Below are 20940 nucleotides of genomic sequence, written 5' to 3'. Positions count from 1 at the left end.
CGTCGAATCATCTGTGGAGTATCAAGCCTGTTAATGCAACAACTATTCTAGAAGGACCTCAGCGTCCTGGTATCGGCTTCAAGACGATATCGCTTAAGAACCTTGTTCCTTAATATATGAGAACTGCCTATCACAGCGCTCTATCCAAGCCAAGAACGCCTGCTATCAAAACAGAAGGAGAGCCGAGATGTCTTGACAGCACTAAATGAGCGGGGTAAATCAGCACAAAGAGAACAACCCGCATAACTAACATCGTTGTAAATTAACTAACTACAACTCTCTAATCCAATCACCTTACCCGTTCTCACACACTATTCTGCCCTATGAGACTATCCCAGCCTTACAAGTGACCACCACCTGAACATTCACCAATGCCACCCAAGAAAGTAGCTATAATCGGTACGTCCAGTAACCCTACCAAATAATCCCCAACCCTGCCCCGGCATACATGACATCAATAACACCCCCAGGTGCCGGCCCTTCAGGCCTTGTAACAGCCAAAACCCTCCTCCATATTTTCCCTCGCGGCACATTCTCTCCAATCATATTCGACACCCAGCGCGGAGTCGGCGGTCTGTGGCGAACATCTCCTAATAGGGCTGATGATCCACGGGTGACACTCGACCCTCGAATGCGGACGAATCTTAGCCGCTTCACGGTTGCTTTCTCCGATCTTGACTGGGAGTCGGTCATTCCTGATGCCGAGGTTCCGACTTTTCCTCGCGCAGAGCAGGTTGCGGCGTACCTAGATGCGTATGCACAGCGGTACATCCCGGTCGAGGTGCTAAGATTTGGGTGTAAAGTTGTTGGGACTGTGAGGAGGATTGAGGGGGATGATGTGAAGTGGGGTGTGCGGTGGATTAGGGAGAGGGAGAGGTATGTTGACGTTACTATTCCAGTATGCCCGAGTTGGGATCCGGCTCACGATTATATTCAGTGTGCAAGAAATGCAGTCGGGAGATGGTGCACTACATGAGGAGGAATCTGAGGATTTCGACATGGTTGTCGTCGCTTCCGGGTACTTTGCTCAGAAGTATACTCCGGATATACCAGGACTAGGAGAATTTCCCGGCCCAGTCATCCACAGTTCTTCTCTCTGTCATGAGCGAGAGAATTTACTTCCTGTCCAAGACCGAGACGTGACAGCCAGAATCGTCGTCATCGGCGGTAGCATGTCAGGCGTCGAGGCCGCCACTGCCGTTGCTCTCCACCAGTCTTCATCCATACTCTCCACAAACAGAATCCCCAGTGCCAAGGATATAAAAGTGGACCATATACACTCCAGACCCTTCTGGGCTCTCCCAACCTACCTCCCCCATGAATCTTCAGGAACCCCAGCCTTCATACCCCTGGACTTGGCCATGTACGATCTATGTCGCAGACCCGCCGGCCCGATAGAATACGCCCTGGGCCCAATTCCGCCAGAAAAGGCAACCAAGACAAACAGCTACTTCCATTCAATACTAGGAGACGAATACGAGCAACACGCACACCGATATTCCCCTTCCTTGTCTAGCGCGAAACAGCCATGGGTCGCCATAGGCGACGATTACGCCGAGTTCATCCGCTCCGGAATGATCCAGACATCCATGGGCCGGGTGACCTCTGTGCATTCTAACCGTGATACCGGACTAGCTTCTGTGCTATGCGACGGGTCTGACGGGTGCAAGACGATAGACAACGTGGCGGCGATCGTTATGGCGACTGGTTTCACGCCGTATAGATCATTATCATTTTTACCAGATGAAGTACTAGATACACTTGAATATTCCGAGACCGATCCCTTTTCCCCGTTGATCCTTGATCAAGGATGTACCGTGCGCTCGGAGATTGTGGATCTCGGGTTCGTGGGGTTCTATCGTGGTCCGTATTGGGGTGTTATGGAGATGCAAGCTAGATATCTCGGGAAACTATGGTCTGGGCCTTGTGCTGTTAGTGAAACAAAGCAGAAGCAGGCTCTCCGCGAGGTCAGGCTCGCAGACCCAAATCTCGCACGCGGCCAGTTTCCTATGGGCGACTATGTCGGATTGATGGAGTCGTTTGCGGACGACCTTGGGATCACTCGATTGTCGCTGGATGCAGATGCTCGGTACGGGCCTGCTGTTCCCGCGCGGTATGTCTATGGTGGTGTGCACAGTCCCGGAGGACAAGGTAGCCTACTGGCTAAGAACGATGCGGTTGGGAGGACGCTGGATGCATTGCGCGACGCTCTTACCGCCGGCCACGAGACAGCGCAGCAGGGCGCTGCGTCTGCGGTCTTTCGGGCCCTGCATGGGTCTTGGAAGCAGATATCAAGTGCTGGAGGGGAAGAGTCAACCGGGACACTATCCTTTCATCCGCGGTACGCAACTAGCCCGGCGTATGACAGAGAATATGTATGTGTACAGACATCGGCTGGAGAGCAACGTCAAGAGAAAGTTCGGTTTATCATGCGCTTAGCGGAGACGGTCAGCGAGACTGCCTCTGCTTGGATTACCATCTGGTCTTCTGGGTTGACGGGTACGCTGTCGGCTGGTCGGGTTACGCAGTCTTGGGAGTTGGGCCCGTTACGTCATGAAATGAGAGAAGGGGAGTCTGTTCTTGGGGAGTATGTGGTCTCTGCCAAGGCTTTTGACTTGGATTCTGGTCATGAGGTTCTGTATACCTTCCATTTCCAGGGGGTTTCAGTTCTGTCTTGGACGTGTGTTGAGCTTGAGGGAGAAACGAGGACGGTGGCTTCTTGTTCCTTTGTTAGAGAAGATACCCATCTGGACATGGACGGTCCATGAGCATACAGAGATCAGCCGATTGGCAACTTTGTTTTGAATATCACCAGTCTGACAGGCCACTTGAGGTCAGAGACCATCGGTCTAGTCTTGATGGTTACTGGAAGTATGCTGGCCTTGGCAGTTTGATCTCCGTTATACACCCCAATGATTCTCATCGCCTCGACTACAAATCTGGATCTCCTCTGTCTGGATATCTCGGCAATTGCAAAAGACCAGGACATTATAACTACCATCCCCTCGCGCCAAGATCGGCTAGAAGACTACGAAGGAAGGTTCTCGAGATGTTTTTGATGCTATTGCCATCCGGCCGAATGAAACCCCAATAGATGGCCATCATAAGGAAGCCGACAAGCCGATTTATGTATGGCAAGACTTACGACTCCTAAGCGAACGGAAGGCATCTGGAAGCGACCGACCTGGATCAGAACCGTTCATCGGATTAACCACGGGATGGGCTGATGCCAAGAACATCGGAAGCCATTACCGCCTCTAGAATTGAATGCGAACCGAACAATTTCCATGGAAAAAGAATCCGCCGTCGAATAGAACTGGACTAGACCCTTAAACGAGCCGAAAAAAAAACTGGGGCCGAAGAGCCTAAAGTTTGGTTCCCGGCCCGGCCAATCTTCAAACTCTGGGAACCCCGGACCCGAGGAGCCCGAGCCCCGAGCAGTTCTTCAACGGTTCCCCACGCGACGCCACGCCACGCCCTGAAGGAAAATTCTAAACGAAGCTCTATAAAAACAACAGCTTTGATCTTCGAGAATGGAATATAAAAACCACACTGCAGTTCCTCCAGGTCGGATTTCCTCTCGAATCGAAATCTCAAAAATCACCGCAACTTAGGGCTGTGACATCACCTACTACCATATTCGGTCCTCAGTCACCCCAAAACCTGTTAAAATGAGCGTCGAAACCCACCAACCGACGCCACTAGACCCTATATCTGAATTCCGCGTATGGCAAGCCCTAACGGTATTCTACACAGCGCTTCTAAACCGCCAAATCCGCCGCCGCTGGACCCTCGAAAAGCAATGCATGGAGAACAAACCTCTCTCCGAATGGTTCCGGCCATTGATATTTCTCGAAAGCACTCCGACGCTGCGAAAGCCTTGTGGAATCGACTGCGTCTGCAAATCCAAATCCACCTCTGCTAGTAAAAGCAAATCTACCACCACAAGCAAGAGCAGCAGCAAACGCAAAAGCAAACGCCGCTGCCTAACAACAGCCGCCGTCCGCGAGAGGGCGATCCTCCTCCGCGCACGCGTGGAAAAAGGCAAGGAACTCGCATCTGAGATCGAGCGACGCATGCAACGCGTGCCGGCCGTGCGCTTCCCGACACATTTCTGTCATACGTGTGTGCAGGATGGGGAGAGTGTTGAGGTTCTGTTGACGACTTGTGGACATCGGGTTTGCAGGACTTGTCTTGAGTTTGGGGTTGATGAGCAGGGGGTTTATTGTTGTAGTATTTGTTTTGTGGTTACGGGGTTTGTGGCTCCCAGGGGGCGTGGGATTGAGAGGGGACTGTCGGAGGGGAGTATGAAGACTCCGAAGGAGGTTGGGATGGGGATTAAGAGGGAGGAAGGGGCTAGGTCTGTTTAGATTTTTGGAGTTTTGTTCTTGGGATTGGGATTGGGATTGGGACTGGCGTTCAGGGTTTGCGTTCTGCATTTGCATATTGCATGGTTAAAGAATTAATGTATAGTACTAGAACTAATATGTGAAGGATGAAGGTGAAGCATTTATGAACTACCATACCAATGATACCATACAAAGTCAGCCAGACAGAATGCATGGCACGATCTAGTCAAACCTCCAGTGACGAAGTAGACAACGCTGACAATCCCTTGAAAACGCCTTTTCGCGCAAAATTGAGACACGGAATTCGAAAGGTGCGAACGGGAGGTTCATCCGGGAAAGTAGGATACAGGGGAGACATTATACATTGTGAAGGGGGCTTTAAGACCAATGCAAGTCAAATAGATCTGAAGATCGGCAACCCGAAAGCGCACATATGCTGGAGATGGCAGGTAAAAAAAATAGTAGAAAAGAGATCACTCAAATGAGTTGGTCTCGTTGCAGCAGTTGCGAGAAACCGGTATATACGCTATCACTCTTACATGTCCTGTGCCTGCACTCCATCATCAATAACCATATTTACTTCCTTGACCGGATGCAACAGCATAGGAGGAAGACACATGCGACCCTCGCCAGCAAGCTCCTGCTGCTCGCCTCCATCATTGTCAACCCGGAGACCCAGCCAGCGGCGCCAGATGTTCGGCGAGAAGCCTGCCGAGTAGAACCAGGTCGTGCCGCGGAAGTTGTGTTCACCGTCGCCGAAGATAGACGTGCGCGCACCGCCAGAGGCACCATTGCGGCCGGCATTGAACACTGATTCCAGATAACGCGTCGGCCAGCGGCGATCGACGTAGACGGCGTGCGGGACGAAGACCGCCTTGAATCCGTGGTGCAGCGCGGTGGTGGCGGGCCACATCTCCGAGAACATACTGTGGCGCTTGAGGCTGCATTCGCGATGCATGGTGGTAAGCAGTTTGCGAGAGATGCGCGACGCGGTGATGATTGCCGTGCGGCGCGGCGGGAAGCCCTTCTCCTTGTTATAGCCGGTCACATCGTCCCGCAGCAGCCAAGTGGTGCCCTCTGGGTCGTAGAGTGGGTTGAAGACGACTAGGTCCGCTTCCTCACCCACGCCCCATTGGTACTGGTCCTTGTCCATGCTGGTCGGTGGAATACCCTCGCCCTCGACTTCGAAGATGTCTTGTTCGTCGGGGCGCTCGGGACCCCAGATAGACTTGTCTCCCTGCTGGTGCAATACGCTCCGCGTCTTGCCGTCCGCTTCATCCTTAATAGCACTCCACATGTTGTTGACGGAGTTGGTGCCGACTTCGGTCTGCACACGGACCATCTGTCGGAAATCCTCCCACGAGCCGTGGACGGAAGGAACGTAGAAGCGAGCGTTGCGTTCCCACAGGCCCTTGCGCGGCTGTTGTTTCGCCCACTGGCCGACTTTTTCGAAGAAGTGGTACCAGTGGCCTGTATAACGCGCATCCATCTCCCAATTCCAGAAGTAGTCGTACTCGGGGTGCTGGAAAGCGAAGTACTGCATGGGCATGTACGTGCTGCGATAGACACCGTGAATTGGCAAGCCGCGAGTCAAGGTCTCCTCCAATCCGGGATACATAATGGACATCTGCGGCTCGGACCACAGGGTTGCCATGCCGCGGAACTCCTCTGGCAGGGCATCATTGAGGACACGCTGGTATGTCTCATCATCGGACCAGATCTGCAGGTTGGTGTCCTTGACGTGAACCAGGAAGTGGACGGTATACTCACCACCGGACATCAGCGAGAGCTCCGTAACGATGGAGCGCATATACATAATGTCTTCAGGGGTATAGTTGAAGTCGTGCCACGTACGGATCACCACCGCAGTACGCGGCAAACGCTCAGATCCAACCTTGGGCGGTTCCTGGCGGGTATCTTCGGCAGCCGGTGGGATTTCAATCTTAGGAGTTCCCACAGGCATAGAGACAAAGCGATTCAGACGCGGCTCGGGCAGCTCATTGAAGCGATGGCGATTAGCCGCGTGGCACCGGTGTTGCGCAGCGGCCCAGTCTACCTGTCGGAAGTCCACCGGTGGGACATCCTCCCAAACACGGTCGGCGCCATCACGATGGCCCTCCATGCCGGCGCCAATGCCTCCCTTTTTAGCTCCGTATCCCAGCCCGTACGGGCCCAATCGACCAAATCGATCAAAGCACATGTCATCCCGAATACCTAACATCGTGTTCGAGCCTATCACCGGGTCTGGGAAGCCCTTTGGAATTCCAGGATAGCTCTGGATCGACGGAACCCGAAGCGTGTTCTCGACATTGAGGAAGCACTCGCGTTTCTCGCCGAATCTGGCAATGTATTCCGGGGAATTGTAGTCGGGATAAGGATTGAACACATTGCTCAACATATTCGGTTTCAAGCCCCTCTTGGCCACCTTGGCCACCTTGTCGGCATTCTGCTCCTGCTCCTTCTGTTCGTCCACTCGTTCCGTCTGCATAGCCATATCCTCTGAGCCGTCTCCGGGGTACTCCGGGACATTCTCAGCACGCGAGACCAAGGAAGTGATACCGCCCTCATACCGACTGAGGAAGGGAAAGCTCTCCCATTGTGGCGGCTTCGGGGCACTGACGCCGACCTTGGGCAGATCGACCGCGACTTGCGAGACGGAGCTGGAGATGGTGAAGCGGAAGAGGGTGAATATGAAGAGCACGAGTGCAAGGAAAAGAGCGAAACAGAGCCATCGCATGATCCGTTGGGGCACGCGAAAGCCAAGCCCCGTTTGGGGGCGGCGAAGACTGCCGCCCGCTACGATGGGCGGGGGGTAGGATACCGCGACGTTGTTATCGTCCAGCGACTCGTCATCGGAATCAGGATTATCGCTTCGGTGGTGGTATGTATGACGACCGATCGTGGGTTGTTTTTCGATATCTGTATCTCGTGAATTATAGGGTGATGGCGCTTTGTAGGCTGCGGAGTGCCTCCTCGCCTGGACGGTCATGATGCCAGACAAGATGTGAACATTGAATGAGTGGGGGGTAATTCAGGTCCAAGGTCAATCGCCCATTTATTTGTCCAAGTGTAATGGGAAAAGCCGAATGTTTTTCGCGGATCAGGGGCGGGTTGTAAGAGGGAGAGTCGCGCGATGAGGCGTGTTGTTGATCGTCGGCCAGGCAATTGGGGGGAACTGTGTCACCGAGGCTGTAAACACACAATGTTCTTGGAATAAAGCCTAAGCGGTATTAAGCACAACAAGGATAGATTATAAGGCTTCGGGGTGCCCAAGGTGGTCTTTAGTGAAGATTGAAAGTGCCAAGAAGTTCTAACGCTGCCCAAGGAATTGAGAGATTACACTGTGGCTAAAAACGGACTGGAGGCATAAATAGCGGAGACTTGGCAGCACTTTTCTGTTCTGACTTGGAACAACGTATTTCAAATTATCAGCCTTCAAGCTAGGGTACTCAGACCGGGAATATATAGATCATAGGCTTCTTATGGCCATGGATTCATACATTGAAAACCTCAGGACATCCAAATATTTTCACTTCCCGGCAGAATAATCCCCACCGCCTTTGGTCACGTGCCTTGTATCTAGGCGGTGGGCAGACGGGACATGTTTATTCCAACAATGATTGTGCAAGGTCTCCGTCGACGTCAGCTTGCCATTGAACCCAAACAAAATAGCCATGGTGAGTACCATTAGTATAACCATCATGACCCTTTCTATTCAATTGCTTTGTACAGCCCCGGGATCACTCCGCGGGCTTCTTCTTCTTCTTCTCAACCATCTTCATGTGCAACTTCACCAACTCCGGAATAATCAGACTCTCAATCTCGATTCCATCCCGCTGGCCTTCAGCAGCCTGTTCAGCCTCCAACTGCTCCACTGACGGGGACTTCCCCTTCATAGCCTCAGCCAACCCAACCTGATCCTCCACTCCAGAGATACTCTTGCTGCGCCGGGACTTGGGCACCCGGATCCAGCGCTCATGCGGCTCATCCGGCGTAATAAATACAACCTCCCACTTGCGCGTCGAGAGCAAGTTTCCAATAACCAGGTGATGCGAATACCGCTGTAGCGCTGTGCGCGCCTTGTAGACAAGCAACGACGGATCCGTCTCCAGCTTGAACGATACAACCATACTACCCTCTGGAGCCCAGCCGTCCACCAACTGGTGCAGGAACTTAGGCACGGGGTCAAGGTTGACGACGAGCTTCTTGCGATTCGATGGCTGTTCCTCGTTCTCGCCGGTGTAGATTTCATCCGGATCGACCGCGCTACCCTGCATATGCGGAGGGAGCTCGGAAGATTGGATCTTATGCTCGGCCATACGACTGCGCGGGATGAAGAAATCGCTGACGGCTGCAGCAAGATAAAAGAGCGCATTCTCATTCAATGGTCGCATCAACTTCGCCAATGATCGCAGCTCGAACATGTACTCGGAGACAGTCGTGAAAGGAAGAAGCAAGAGTCGGTTGTTCTGCTTCGCGTAGCGGTACTTTCGCAGCACGCTGCGCATCTGGTCCTGGTACTCGTCGCGCACCATGATCGGTCCATCGCCCGGGTTGGAGGAGTCGGCCGAGGGCGGGGCCTCGTCCATGAAATCGAGGAAGCAGTTGGTCGAGTGGCTGTAGTGCCGCGAGTATGGCAGGAGACTGTATTGTCGGTGGAGGAAGATCACGGCGTACCCTTGCTCGAGGAAGTATTCGGCTGAGGTGGCGCCGCGAGTTCCGGCTGAGAAGTTGTCGATGAAGCGCACGGTTTGCGCTTCTAGTGGTACGGTTGTGCCGCCAGAAGTGACGAGCACTACGCGCCGGTTTGCCTCCACGTGTAGCTCGATAAATGCGCGCGCGAGCGCTTCATGCTTCGGTAGTGCCTTGGGTGGGGGGTACTCGTTGAAGTAGACTGATTCTGCTGCCGCCGGCGACATTTCGCCGACTAACGGGGTCATTGTGTGTGATGAGAGCGCTTTGCGAGGTAGAGGAACATTGGAGCAGTTGTGAAGTGGGAGGCTTTCTGATGTCTTAGGATGAGTATGATAAGATACCGAGGATGCCGCCCCGCGCCCGCTTTAGTGGGGTCAACGGGGGTTTTTTTTTCTTTGTTCGTTAACGCTGATTGATCAGCTGCTCACGATTCAGACGATTGACTCGGCTTCTCACGGATATGCAATATTCCACTTGGGGTCAACGACAGTTGCTGCGCAGCTGCGATTTTAAATGTGGTCGAACTACCCCTCCATGTGGAGTTATTGTTAACACCGAGTGACCGAATGCTGATCGGCACTAGCGCTCCCGCTGGACCGATGAAGATGAGATGTGGAAACTTGAAATATTTGGGAAATTGGGACGAATTGGACGTACAAACTGAAGACATGAAGATTGATCAATGGCCACTGCCATCACCGAGGACTCAGGAGTCTCCGAGTCCGCTACCCGTCACGTGAATGCCATATGCGGGGTGTCCCCGCAGCTACTGCGTACATCATACAATCCCGAACGCCGATTCCAAGAGATTGCAGTAGAAGACGGGCTATGGAAATCACTGCAGATATCGACTGCGCAACGCTTGGCTAATGGTGCTCATCCGACTCGCCATTCCGCCATGCTGCATGTTGCTGAGAAGCGCCTCTTCCAGGGCTGATTGCGTAACGCTTGCATCTGACCATTTGATCAGTTGAAATCCAAAATTGCAGGCTCGGGTACATACCGTCAAGGTCACTGAAGCTGCTCCCCATGCTGGGGGTACCATCGCTAGTTTCACGACCGGAGGCAGTAGACTTGCGCGAGTTTTGACGTGACTCAAGAGCTCGCTGGGGGCTCATCATCATCTGTGGAGCCTGGCTGATCCGGCGGTTACTGCCGGATAGACTGACAGGCCCATTGGAGCTCATAGAGCTGCCAGATGACTCCGTAGTTACTGGCATCCGGGGGCCGGGCCGCTGTTCGGGACGTCGTCGTTGCGCTGCTGCTCGCTCGGCGTCTAACCGAAGAGTAGCGCTGAGCTCCTGGGCCGGTCGCTCCTGGTAAGTATGGTCGGGCTCCCGGGAAAGGGGAAGGAATGCTGGGGTATCATCTTCATCGTCCTCGTCATCTCGTAGACCAGAACGTTGGATAGAAAATTTACCAAACCGTTTGAACAGGGGTGCGTGTCTGCCTGGGACTTCATCGTCGGACTCAGAGTCTTCAGACAAACTAGATGATAATTCTCCATCGAGCGTGGGTGATCGGGGCAAGGATGCGACCGGTGGCTGTTCCCGTCTGATAGCGGAAGGCCGACAACCGAAAGAATCCCACCGTGGTTCTCTGTCATTGGCTGTCGGTGTGACAGTGCGTGCAGGATCCCGAGGGCCACGGGTTTGGTTAGTGGTCGTTGTTGTAGTAAGGCTCGTACCTCGGATTTCGGGGGCTGAAATCAATGTCAGATACAATCAGACCATCAGCTATATCGAGACTTCTATCCAGGTAGTGCATAGGTTCATACCTCGCTGGGGGATATCCTTTTGCTGAGATACGTGTCTTGATGGCGCGTGAGATCCTGTTAGACATGAGCTTCAAATCATATTAAGAAACCTATGCAGTATACGGTATACCTGGAGTTTCTCTCTGTGGCTGTCCGCCTAAGGCTGCACTTCCAGAAACAGACCCTGGAAGTGGAGAAGGAGAGTGCGACTGTGCAGTGCCAACCTTGCGCATCTGAGCCCGGACCTGTGACAACTGACGGTCATAGAGCCATGCTGCTTGCTGAAGGAGGAACTGCAAAGTAACATCAAAGTCCTCTGCCCTAGATGATGCATGTTAGAACCCCTCAAGTTAGAGATAGGGTTGCGCAAGTCATTTACAGGGCTTTCCCTGCAATATGTTAGTGATGTCAAAGAATGTGGCCGAGTTCCATTGGGTTCTTACAGTCTATGTCTCCTTTCGATGGCCGCGAGAGAATATCCCATAGTGCTTGGTCCTTGGACGCGTTCCATACCACCTACTTTTGTTAGTAAACTGTCCAGACGGCTCCAAGGAGATACTTGCAGGTGGTGGGTCAACAAAGGCCCCCCTAGGGAATGGTAGGCGAATGAAAACTGTGAAGTTGGTATGGGCGTTGGCTTTGGTGGTCATCTTGTGGACAGGCGCCCGGCGGTGATGAAGGCAGATTCGACGCTTGGGCTCGGCTCAGCCCATAGTCTTGATGCTGTTGAGAAGATGCAAGACCTATGACGTTAGAGGTGCATAGAAGGGTGGTTTGAGACAGCTTGAGACTCCTAAAGGGAGACAATCGATGCGATGGCGATGGAAGATGGAGATAGGCGTGATGACGGCAGGCGGTCATTCTGATTGGCGGGCAAGGTGCGTGGAAATGAATGGGGCTCTACGTGGAACTTTCTAATTGCGGGGATCTTTCACAGGAGCTACACTACCATCACAATAGAATAGATATATCGACGCACTACAAAACTGGCGTGTTTCATGTGTGACCTGTCAAGAACAACGGCACCATCGCGACAATACCGCTCGGAGTCGGAAATGGACCAGGGATCAAGATCAGTACTTTGCCGACCTAAGGGCCTCCGCAGTCGCAAAATCTGCCACTCCTACTGGGCCGAAGATTATCCACACCACTGGTAAACCGTAAGCTTGTCAATGACACCGCCCAAAGACTTATCACGCATACGCATGGCCAGGCAGGAAGGGACCCCTTCGCAACCTACACTTAGGCCGAGTTCAAGGGCTAGCTTGAACGGGACTTCTCCCAGCACCTAATGCCACCTATGCTCTAAGTATATAGTGACGACGGAATCTTTCAAGAGTGAATATTGTGAGACTTCATGATTATTCCAGCTCCCTGTCCTGTGGAGAAGCATTCAAGAAAGAAAAAAACAACAAAACAAAACAAAAAAGAGAAAACAAAAAAGAGAAAACGAGAGCCTGTCACTAACTGCCGGGGCCTTTCTCGACGACTTCCCGGGCACTGTTGGAGAGATCCGTAATCGATCTGATCACGGATTGCTCTGCCTTCAACAAGGCGATGATCGACGAGGAGCCAAAAGGGAACTAAGTACACTGTGCCAGTTCGTTGACGGCTAGGTATTGATTCAATCTGAATTAAGGATTGCCTCGCTAAGATGCTTCTTGACCGTCCGCATTGCAGAAGTTCCGGGCACAATTTCCTGCCTAGCTTACACCAGGCAGCCAGAACAAAACTCGGCGCCCCAGTAGTGGTGGGTCTGAAGCTGTTCGTGCGCTTTGTTGAAATCGTCGAAGACCAGCTGGTACTGTGCCATCACCGCCAGCTCGTCAAAGCGGAAGTCAGCCAGGGAAGGCAACATCCTCGCATGACGATCCTCTCTGGTCCTCTTATGTGAGTGATCCGTGAGATGGCCATCGTCGTGCGCCGCCATCAAGAAGTCGTCCGCAGCTTGGGAGAGTGCACTCTCAAGTTGCTCATACCAAGCGGTCTGTTTCTTGCTGCTGGCCGACATTCCCTGAGGGGCCGAAGAGCTTGCCAGCCCGCTGTCCTCGTTGGCGTTGGTTGATGGCCCATTCAGCCATCGTGTTGTCGCCAGGGTCCCTCTCCTTCCCCTTGCCGTTGTCCTTATTCTCGGCGTCCGTGCTCTCGATTGGGGCTGTCATGCCCTGTTGACCGGCAAAATCCTTCACAGGGGCAGCCGTCACAGGTGGTACGACCTCCTTGGCGGTGGACCGGCCCAGCAGCAACGGAAGAAGGACCTTTCGGGATAGCCAAGTTGACGCGCTTCTCTTTTTGCGGGGGAGTCGGAGTACGATACACTTTCCGCCCGGTAGTTATATAGTTCGCTTAGCCGGTAGGCTACCAACCAATCAAATTAGCGCGAAAGCTACCTTTCTCTACCAACCAATCAATCCTTCACCACAATTCATGTCTTTCATCTTCTCCAGACTCCACACCGGCTCTTCAACCTTCTTCTCCACATTCTAAAGGAACGAATGGAGTCTGCACTGGAGCTGATATCACGACCCCTCCCCCCCCCCTTAACAAGTTAGGAGGCACCACACGTCCCTCGAGGTCCAACGAAAATGTCTCAGCCCGGTTTTTTCACGAGTGGGAGAATTTCGAATCAGATGTTATCCGGGCTTGTGCTTCCCTCGACTTGAGTCAGCTGGTTTCCTTGACAGATGAGGTCGATGAGTACCGTACTGCTAGTGAATTGGGATTAACTGGCCGTTTCTCTAAACACGTTTGTGACGCTGTCATGAAAGCACTCTCCGTGACACACCTTTCAAACATGAAGTTCGGAGATTACCAGGCTTTGCCTCCTCACGATGCTGAAAAAGTTCCAGATGTCGTGATGCTTTCCCTGCTGGACTCGACGGCTCTTCTGGTCGGTGAATTAGAAACTTTTTGGACTCTCTTGCTGGAAAATCATCCCATCCGCAGAGGGTTTCCTGTCTTGATACCTCTGCAACCACATCTCGGTCAACTCATATCGTACATGCGGTCTTCCAACCTCAGATTCGGATTTTTGTCAACATATCGAAGCACTGTGTTTGTCCGCAGGGTTGCCACGTTCAGATTTGAAATGTCGATGCCCATCAGCGAGAAGTCTACGAACCCATCTATCCGACGATGTGTTGCGGCTATGGCTTTATTTGCTTCTCAAGATCCAACGTTCATCGAGCCCCCAGACTTTATCGCTGAGCAATTGTCCATTTCAGCGGATGTGTTCTGTCAAGCATCGACCCGCCCGTCCCCCTTCGGAAATCAGATTGCAGCAAAACAAAACACCCCAGACGAAGATATAGGATCCCAGAGTATTCTTTTTGGGGCTGATAACCGCATTGCGACGACATTGGGCAACTGCAAACGCCTGATTCATGGATCAAAGCACAAAGCTGTTTACGAAGTCACCTGGGATGGCCAGCCAGCAATAGCCAAATGCTGGTCTCCCTCATACTACCAAAGCTACGCACACGAAGCCATGACTTACGAAAATATTTACGCGAAAAGACCTCAAGGCTATCGCTTTTTTGCAATGATGCTAAGCCACGGGACCATCTCTTGCTCTTCACTGTTTCCGAAGGGAAATATACTTATAATGACAAAAGTACCGGGCAAGACTCTTAACGAACTTTGGGATACTATTTCTGGGCTTGAGAAGGAACATATCCGCTCCGAAGTCTTTAAAGCTGTTCGTATACTCAGAAGCTTCTCAGTTTTGTCCGTTGATACTGGCAAGCATAATATTCTCTACCACCCGGAAACACGTTCAGTCACCATGATTGATTTTGAAATTATGCAAGCTTGCGAAGACACTCTGAGCCCCGACATGCCAGAAATGTACACCATCTTCGGCGAAATGCCTGTTCCCACCCTGACCTAGGTTCGCCATTACGGCGGTTAGCCTTTCCCTTCGCGTGGCAGGTTTTTGTCCCGGCGTTCTACCAAAGGTCTTTGGTATGGAGTTGTTGTTTATTTTATCTCTTGTTCTTGTTATTGCTCGGGAGGCCTCGGCGCACACGGTAGCCCTATTGTGGCTTTTTATGAATGTATTACTATTATGTTGTAAGCAATGAGATAACTGAGGCATAAATTATCTTAGGGGTCGGCACGAATACATTATTATTTCTCTTACAACTGTCTAGGCGGATAACCGCCTCGCCCCTGTGGGCAAGCAGTCCCTCCTCGGCTCGAAATGGATCCTACGCCGCTGTATAAACGCCAGGGGCCAAAATGCCGTTTCTGACTAATCTTGATGCCTTAATGCCTGACTTTGGCCTGACTTTGGCCTGATTTTGCCTAGGAGCCTGAGGTTTTGGCCTAGGAGCCTGAATTACGACGGGCAGAAAAATAGGGCTGTCTGAATTACGAGGTACTTTTGCTAGCTCGCTGTCCAGCCATAAAAATGAAGCCTTTTTATTCCATACAAACGCATACATCTCCAAGTTCAAAGGTGGTTTACTCTCCATGTATGATGTGCAAAATGAAGCCTTTTTGTCCCATACAAATGCATACATCTCCAAGTTCAAAGGTGGTTTACTCTCCATGTGCGAAATGAAGCCTTTTTGTCCCATACAAACGCATACATCTCTAGTTACGGGAAGATGCATGGTCGGTTTGTCTGGGTGAATTTAGAATTAACCTATGGTTGGAATTAAAATAAAATACTGTAAGGGATTAGCTTGTAAAGGTTTCATTAGCTATTAAAGCATCGAGGTTTACCTGTGCATTATTCCGTGCCGGAGAGAGAGCGCTGGTAAACCACCTTCAAAAATGGAGATACATGCATTTGTATGGGACAAAAAGGCTTCATTTTCACACATGACGAGTAAACCACCCTCTAATTGGATATGTATGCATTTGTATGGGACAAAAAGGCTTCAGTCTCACACATGGAGAGTAAACCACCTTCGAAACTGGAGATGCATGCATTTGTATGGGACAAAAGCTTCAATTTTACAAGCATATGATTATAATTTACATTACATTGTACAGTGCGGTGTAAAAGGCGGTCAGTGGCCTGGCCAAAATTTCAGGCCCCTAGGCCAAATCAGGCCAAAGTCAAATACAGTGTGACTGTGTGACGGAAGAAGGATGGCGCCCATTAGGAGTGCAGTCCCAGGTCCATTGTCCATTGTACTCCCTTGGACCAAGGGAAGAAATGAAGAATGAAGATGCAAGCACTAACCGACAAGACTGGGCGGCTGTGGGGAAGAGGGTGGGAATGGTGTTGAAGGCTGAAGCGAGACCCTGGTCCACGTGACCATGTTTTATCATTTCTTTTGTTCAGTTTACATCTTTCCATTTGAGGAGAACATCCAGCCGTGAAGTGCTTAGAGACGAGCATAGATTGCGAAGCAGGTGAGTAGGAAGTGTTCAGCTTAAACACTCACCACTAATCTAGGTTGCGGTTGGAGATTATAGAGTGGGTAAGGTGCGAGTGAACATCTGTTCAATACGATAATCAGCAATCGAGGCTGGAGTGAGGATGACGGAGAACAGGGTCTGATCCACAGGAACAGGCCAGCTTGACATGGAGGAGCTAACATGGGATGCGGGAAGAGAGGAGACTTGGGGAGGTGGACGGTGCACGCATTCTTTTTGTGCCTGCCTTACGGCTATGGCTTCTCGTTTGTACCTTGGGTTTTGTGGATTTTCCCGTCTGTTTGGCTTATGTGTAATAGGCTGCTCCCACTCTTTGAGAGCCCGCCTCACGTTTCATAGAGCATGATCAGGCGTACGGGAAGTTCTTGCTTCATCCGGAAAGAAGCGCATAGCTGTGATAGTTAGGCTTCGATAGGGTAATAGAACTTTGATTGATTGAGTTTTCAATAGGATTTTTAGCTGTTACCTGAGACGGAAATTGCGATGCATCCAGGCAGCAAGTAGGAAGCCTCATATGATGAAAGACATCCAGCCACATTGTTCTTGAGGCTTCAGCCTCCGAGTACCTGCCATGTTTGTTACCTGACATTTCCTAATTCGGAAGTAACATCTGCCTGTGACTTCCTCTCACGGGTCCCAAAGTCAAACTATAGAACATCCCTCCTCCCCTCTCTTCTTCTCTTTTCCTTCTTCCTTCTTCACCCTCTACTACTACTTCGATCCTGGAGTTTCTCATAACTCTGGTGTCTTCTTAGGTTTGCTCAAGCCTGCTCGGTAAGTAATGAACAGTCCCCATCCATGCCACTGCCTTTTATCTCTGCATTCCTTTCTCTCGCTTCTGGTTTATATCAACTTGCCTTCCCGCTTAAACGGAATCACTTATTGTTCTTTCCTCCCTCCCTTCACCTTCTTCACTCTTCTAATCTACAGCACTGAACCTTATGATTCTTGCACGAACCTCATTTCTGGCATCTGAAACGCCATCAACTGCACTCCAGACCAAAAAGTTTGGTACACTGATGCTGACAAGTGATGAAACAGATTCCTTTTACCGACACTTCTGAGCTTTTTCTTTTACCAACATGGCTCCTCCAAAGCCATCCAATACCTCGGATGAGGAAGACAAGCGTCTGTCTCGCTATGAGCCCCGATATGTTCCTTCTGGCTCAATGGGTAGCTCTTCTTCGTCCTCGTCCTCTGAACGGGCAATGCCTCTGAGCGAACGCCAAGTTAGGGAGCTACGTGACTACAGGGCCCATTTAGCGGAAGAAGCCAGGCGCAAGGAAGAAGCAGAATTGACTGCTTGGATGCGCCGAACCCGTATTGACCCCGAGACCGGCGAGAGAACGCCTCTGCATGGTCCTGGCTCCGACGGTGATTCTTCACCCGTCCGCCGCGCTCCAACCCCCCCCGAAGTTCCAGAACACTGGACAGACGGGGAAAAGGCCAATCATGAACGTCTCATCCAAGAAGGCATTAGAGTGGCCACCTCGGAACAACACAGGATGGACAACGATAAGGTTGTGAAAAGTGGGGATTACATGACGATCCACTGGGATGAATGCATGAACATCGACATTCCATGGCATCGATTCAGAGAAAAGACGGGCAAAGTACGTGCATAAACAAGATAACCAAGTTTCCGTGTGCCGTTATCAAGGTACTAATCATTTTCTTTAGGAGATCAAAGGCGAGACTCGAGTCCAGCACCGTAAGGGCTACAACACCGCCGGCAGGGAGATCGAGGTCATGATGAATGCGTACCCGATCACTACTTTTCCAAGAAGGGCAGTTTACCAGTACGAGGTAGGCACGATGTTTCTTTCTTTTGTTTTAATGCCATGCCTTCATTCCCTTTTGCTAATCATCTACCGATATCCAGGTAAATGTTGTTCAAGGAGAAACAATCGAAACGGATAGACGGATCCTCAGGAAGGCCTGGAACAGTCAGGTCCGAAAGACAAAATTACCTAATGCAATCTGGGATGGTGGACAGATCTGCTGGTAAGGAGATCACCCATTCAGACCTACCTCTGACAATTTTCTAATATTCTTCATGGCAGGTCGACAGAAATGTTTTCTGACTGGCATGAGGTCCTCGACATCAAGCGTAATTCTACCCGAGACCTCCACTCAGGTCACGGTCGTAAACCCAAGGATGTGGAGAAGCACGGGCGGTGGCCTGGCTTCAGAATGTCGCTCGTTCTAAGGAAAAAGGTCGACCTGCGCGTGATTGCCTCTTGGCTGCGAGGCCGCCATGATCTCGATGAGTCGGTGATCGAATCGCTCAGTAAGTCGTTTCACTTTCTCGCTAGTTTCCTATATTCTACTTTCCAGCATACTAATCATGGCAGGCTTTCTTGATCACTTGCTTCGTGAAACGCCCACCAAGAAGCATGCTGCGATCAAGCGAGCATTCTTCTTTGACAAGCTGGACGACATGATGCTGAAACAGGAGTTTTTCCAGCCACTTTCTAACAGAGGTGCTTCTGTTTACCGAGGCATTTATCAAGCTATCAGGCCAACTCCTGTAAGTTTCGATCCTTGGTTAAACAGCAAGTTCAATAGACTGACCTTTCACACCAGGGAGGACTGATTCTCAACGTTGATGTCGCCCACTGCGTCTTCTTTTCTCGCATCACTCTCATGGGCATCATGATGCACTTTGGTAACTGGAATGACAAGGAGGCTATGGTCCGGGCTCTTCAGAGCACACGCGACAAGTGGGGAGGCTTGAAGGAATCGCCACACTTCGCCAAGGCAAGCAAGAGGATCCAGGGTCTTCGAGTGACGCCCAACTACGAAGGTTGCCCTTACGATTACAAATCCTTTATCGTCAAGGGCTTGATGCATTGCAGACCCAGGGACAAGACCATCAATTATACGGACAAGGTCACCGGAATCACGAAGAACATGAACATTGAGGAATACTTTATGAAACGTTACAACGTCCGCCTGGAGTACCCCAACATGCTTATGGTCGAGATGGAAAAGGAGAATTGTTATTACCCTGCCGAGTTCCTGGTCATCAAAGGCCTCCAAAGATACCGCTGGAAGCTCGACGACATGCAAACGGCGCAGATGATTCAGTGGTGCGCTACCAAGCCACAAAAGCGACTGGCCAATATATGCCAGTCAAAGGAACTTCTCCAGCACAAGAACGACGATATGTTGAAACACTACGGCATGGAAATCAGTGAGAAAATGATCAAGACCAAGGCCCGCCTGCTGCCGAGCCCTGAAATTCAGTTTGGGGGCAACGCCAAACACAACCCAAGGCACACCGGTAAGTGGGATCTTCGTGGTAAGAAGTTCTACAAGCCGAATGAAAAGGCCCTCGAGGCTTGGGGTGTCGGATACTTTGCCGGTCACCGCAAAGGTATCACCCATGACCAGGTCCTCCTGTGGGTTGAACATTTCATCAAGATTTACAGGCAGATGGGTGGGGAGGTGGACGAATATCCCCTGGTCAAGGCAATGAGCGAAGATGTTGGCAAGTGTGTCAAAAATCTCTATGAGGGGATCTCACTGAAGTTCCAGCGGGAGCCACAGCTCATGGTTTGGATCGTGCCCAACAAGGACTCCTGGGTCTATCTCCGCCTCAAGAGATCTTCGGACTGCCGGTTCGGTTGCCCTTCGCAGGTGCTCCAGTCTCAACACTGCATTGACAACAGGCCCCAATACCACGCAAATGTTCTGATGAAGGTGAATGCAAAGCTTGGTGGAGTCACTGCTCGCGCTATCCCCAAGTCAAAGGGCTCCGCTCTGCCTCCCAAGTCCATGGTCATCGGAGCAGATGTCACTCATCCGACGCTGGGTGTGTGGACGCCATCCTTGGCAGCCATGTCAGTCTCGGCCAACGTGAGTGCAACTCGCTACATGGGTGGATGCGAGGTCAACGACTTTCGTGTCGAAGTTATCTACCCCAAGGTAGTGGAAGACATTCTTAAACCGATGATTGCTGAATGGAAGGCCACCGTTGGCGAGGGGAAGCCTCCGGAATGTGTTTATTACTTCCGCGATGGCGTGTCGGCGTCTGAATACCGGAAAGTCCTTAGGGAGGAGGTCCCTTCGATCAAAAACGCTATTGCACATGCATGTGGGCTGCAGGCCTGGAAGGGCAAGATGTGTGTGATTGTCGCCAACAAGCGCCATCATCTTCGGGCATTCCCTAACCCCAATGTTCGTGCAAATTGTGACCCCCACGGCGGTCCACTGCCGGGCACCCTCGTTGATCGGGATGTGACTAGCCCACACGACTGGGAGTTCTTGCTTTACACGCACATTGCTCTGCAGGGAACTGCGCGCCCGGTTTATTACCATGTTCTGCTGGATGAGATGGACCTCAAGCCCAATGACCTTGAGGGCATGATCAACGACCACTGCTACCAGTACATTCGTTCGACCACCTCTGTCTCAGTCCATCCTGCTATCTACTATGCGCACTTGATCTCCGTTCGTGCTCGTCACCATGAGGATATCCCTATTACCGCTGGTCCTCAGAGTGGCGTAGAGGTGCCAACGACAAATCCCAAGCCCAAGGAGCCCCGGGCCGAGAGACTGCTTCCCATTACAGGCACCTCGAACCGACTGGCTCTTGGCATGTGGTACATTTAAGTCTATCTCGACATTTCCATGGTCTCGGACAGAGGTTCCCTTTGTTGACTCCATGATGAAATCCTTCCGGGGTTTTACGGTTATTATTCGGGACTTGAGGTTATCCTTCGGCGATTTGAATTTTGAGTGCCT

The 20940-nt window shown here is 51.4% G+C and overlaps 8 protein-coding genes across 8 annotated transcripts; 4 read left to right on the top strand and 4 right to left on the bottom strand.

The window, feature by feature from the left end:
• Window positions 1-371: 371 nt before the first annotated feature.
• On the top strand, window positions 372-2768 carry N7515_004591 (uncharacterized protein; the record flags this gene model as incomplete). Its single annotated transcript, XM_056665335.1, has 3 exons — window positions 372-399; window positions 471-876; window positions 938-2768. 3 exons carry the CDS (start codon window positions 372-374, stop codon window positions 2766-2768), a joined length of 2265 nt encoding a protein of 754 aa, XP_056522285.1.
• A 903-nt stretch (window positions 2769-3671) lies between these two features.
• On the top strand, window positions 3672-4370 carry N7515_004590 (uncharacterized protein; the record flags this gene model as incomplete). The annotated part of the gene is made up of 1 exon (XM_056665334.1): window positions 3672-4370. One exon carries the CDS (start codon window positions 3672-3674, stop codon window positions 4368-4370), a length of 699 nt encoding a protein of 232 aa, XP_056522284.1.
• A 514-nt stretch (window positions 4371-4884) lies between these two features.
• On the bottom strand, window positions 4885-7338 carry N7515_004589 (DUF3405 domain-containing protein; the record flags this gene model as incomplete). Its single annotated transcript, XM_056665333.1, has 1 exon — window positions 4885-7338. One exon carries the CDS (start codon window positions 7336-7338, stop codon window positions 4885-4887), a length of 2454 nt encoding a protein of 817 aa, XP_056522283.1.
• A 751-nt stretch (window positions 7339-8089) lies between these two features.
• On the bottom strand, window positions 8090-9289 carry N7515_004588 (DNA/pantothenate metabolism flavoprotein C-terminal; the record flags this gene model as incomplete). Its single annotated transcript, XM_056665332.1, has 1 exon — window positions 8090-9289. The coding sequence occupies one exon, from the start codon at window positions 9287-9289 to the stop codon at window positions 8090-8092; it is 1200 nt and encodes a 399-aa protein (XP_056522282.1).
• Window positions 9290-9879: 590 nt separating this feature from the next.
• On the bottom strand, window positions 9880-11450 carry N7515_004587 (uncharacterized protein; the record flags this gene model as incomplete). Its single annotated transcript, XM_056665331.1, has 7 exons — window positions 9880-9998; window positions 10048-10746; window positions 10822-10875; window positions 10931-11121; window positions 11180-11189; window positions 11244-11316; window positions 11364-11450. The coding sequence occupies 7 exons, from the start codon at window positions 11448-11450 to the stop codon at window positions 9880-9882; spliced, it is 1233 nt and encodes a 410-aa protein (XP_056522281.1).
• A 1058-nt stretch (window positions 11451-12508) lies between these two features.
• Window positions 12509-12811, bottom strand: N7515_004586 (uncharacterized protein; the record flags this gene model as incomplete). The annotated part of the gene is made up of 1 exon (XM_056665330.1): window positions 12509-12811. One exon carries the CDS (start codon window positions 12809-12811, stop codon window positions 12509-12511), a length of 303 nt encoding a protein of 100 aa, XP_056522280.1.
• A 783-nt stretch (window positions 12812-13594) lies between these two features.
• Window positions 13595-14689, top strand: N7515_004585 (uncharacterized protein; the record flags this gene model as incomplete). The annotated part of the gene is made up of 1 exon (XM_056665329.1): window positions 13595-14689. The coding sequence occupies one exon, from the start codon at window positions 13595-13597 to the stop codon at window positions 14687-14689; it is 1095 nt and encodes a 364-aa protein (XP_056522279.1).
• A 2584-nt stretch (window positions 14690-17273) lies between these two features.
• Window positions 17274-20808, top strand: N7515_004584 (argonaute/piwi family protein; the record flags this gene model as incomplete). Its single annotated transcript, XM_056665328.1, has 6 exons — window positions 17274-17804; window positions 17872-17997; window positions 18074-18195; window positions 18255-18481; window positions 18546-18721; window positions 18778-20808. The coding sequence occupies 6 exons, from the start codon at window positions 17274-17276 to the stop codon at window positions 20806-20808; spliced, it is 3213 nt and encodes a 1070-aa protein (XP_056522278.1).
• Between the last annotated feature and the right edge of the window lie 132 nt (window positions 20809-20940).

This window comes from Penicillium bovifimosum (genome assembly GCF_028826915.1).
Source record: "Penicillium bovifimosum strain IBT 22155 chromosome Unknown utg000004l_segment0_segment0, whole genome shotgun sequence".
Classification (NCBI taxonomy): domain Eukaryota; kingdom Fungi; phylum Ascomycota; class Eurotiomycetes; order Eurotiales; family Aspergillaceae; genus Penicillium; species Penicillium bovifimosum.
This window is presented reverse-complemented; position numbering and strand designations above follow the sequence as displayed.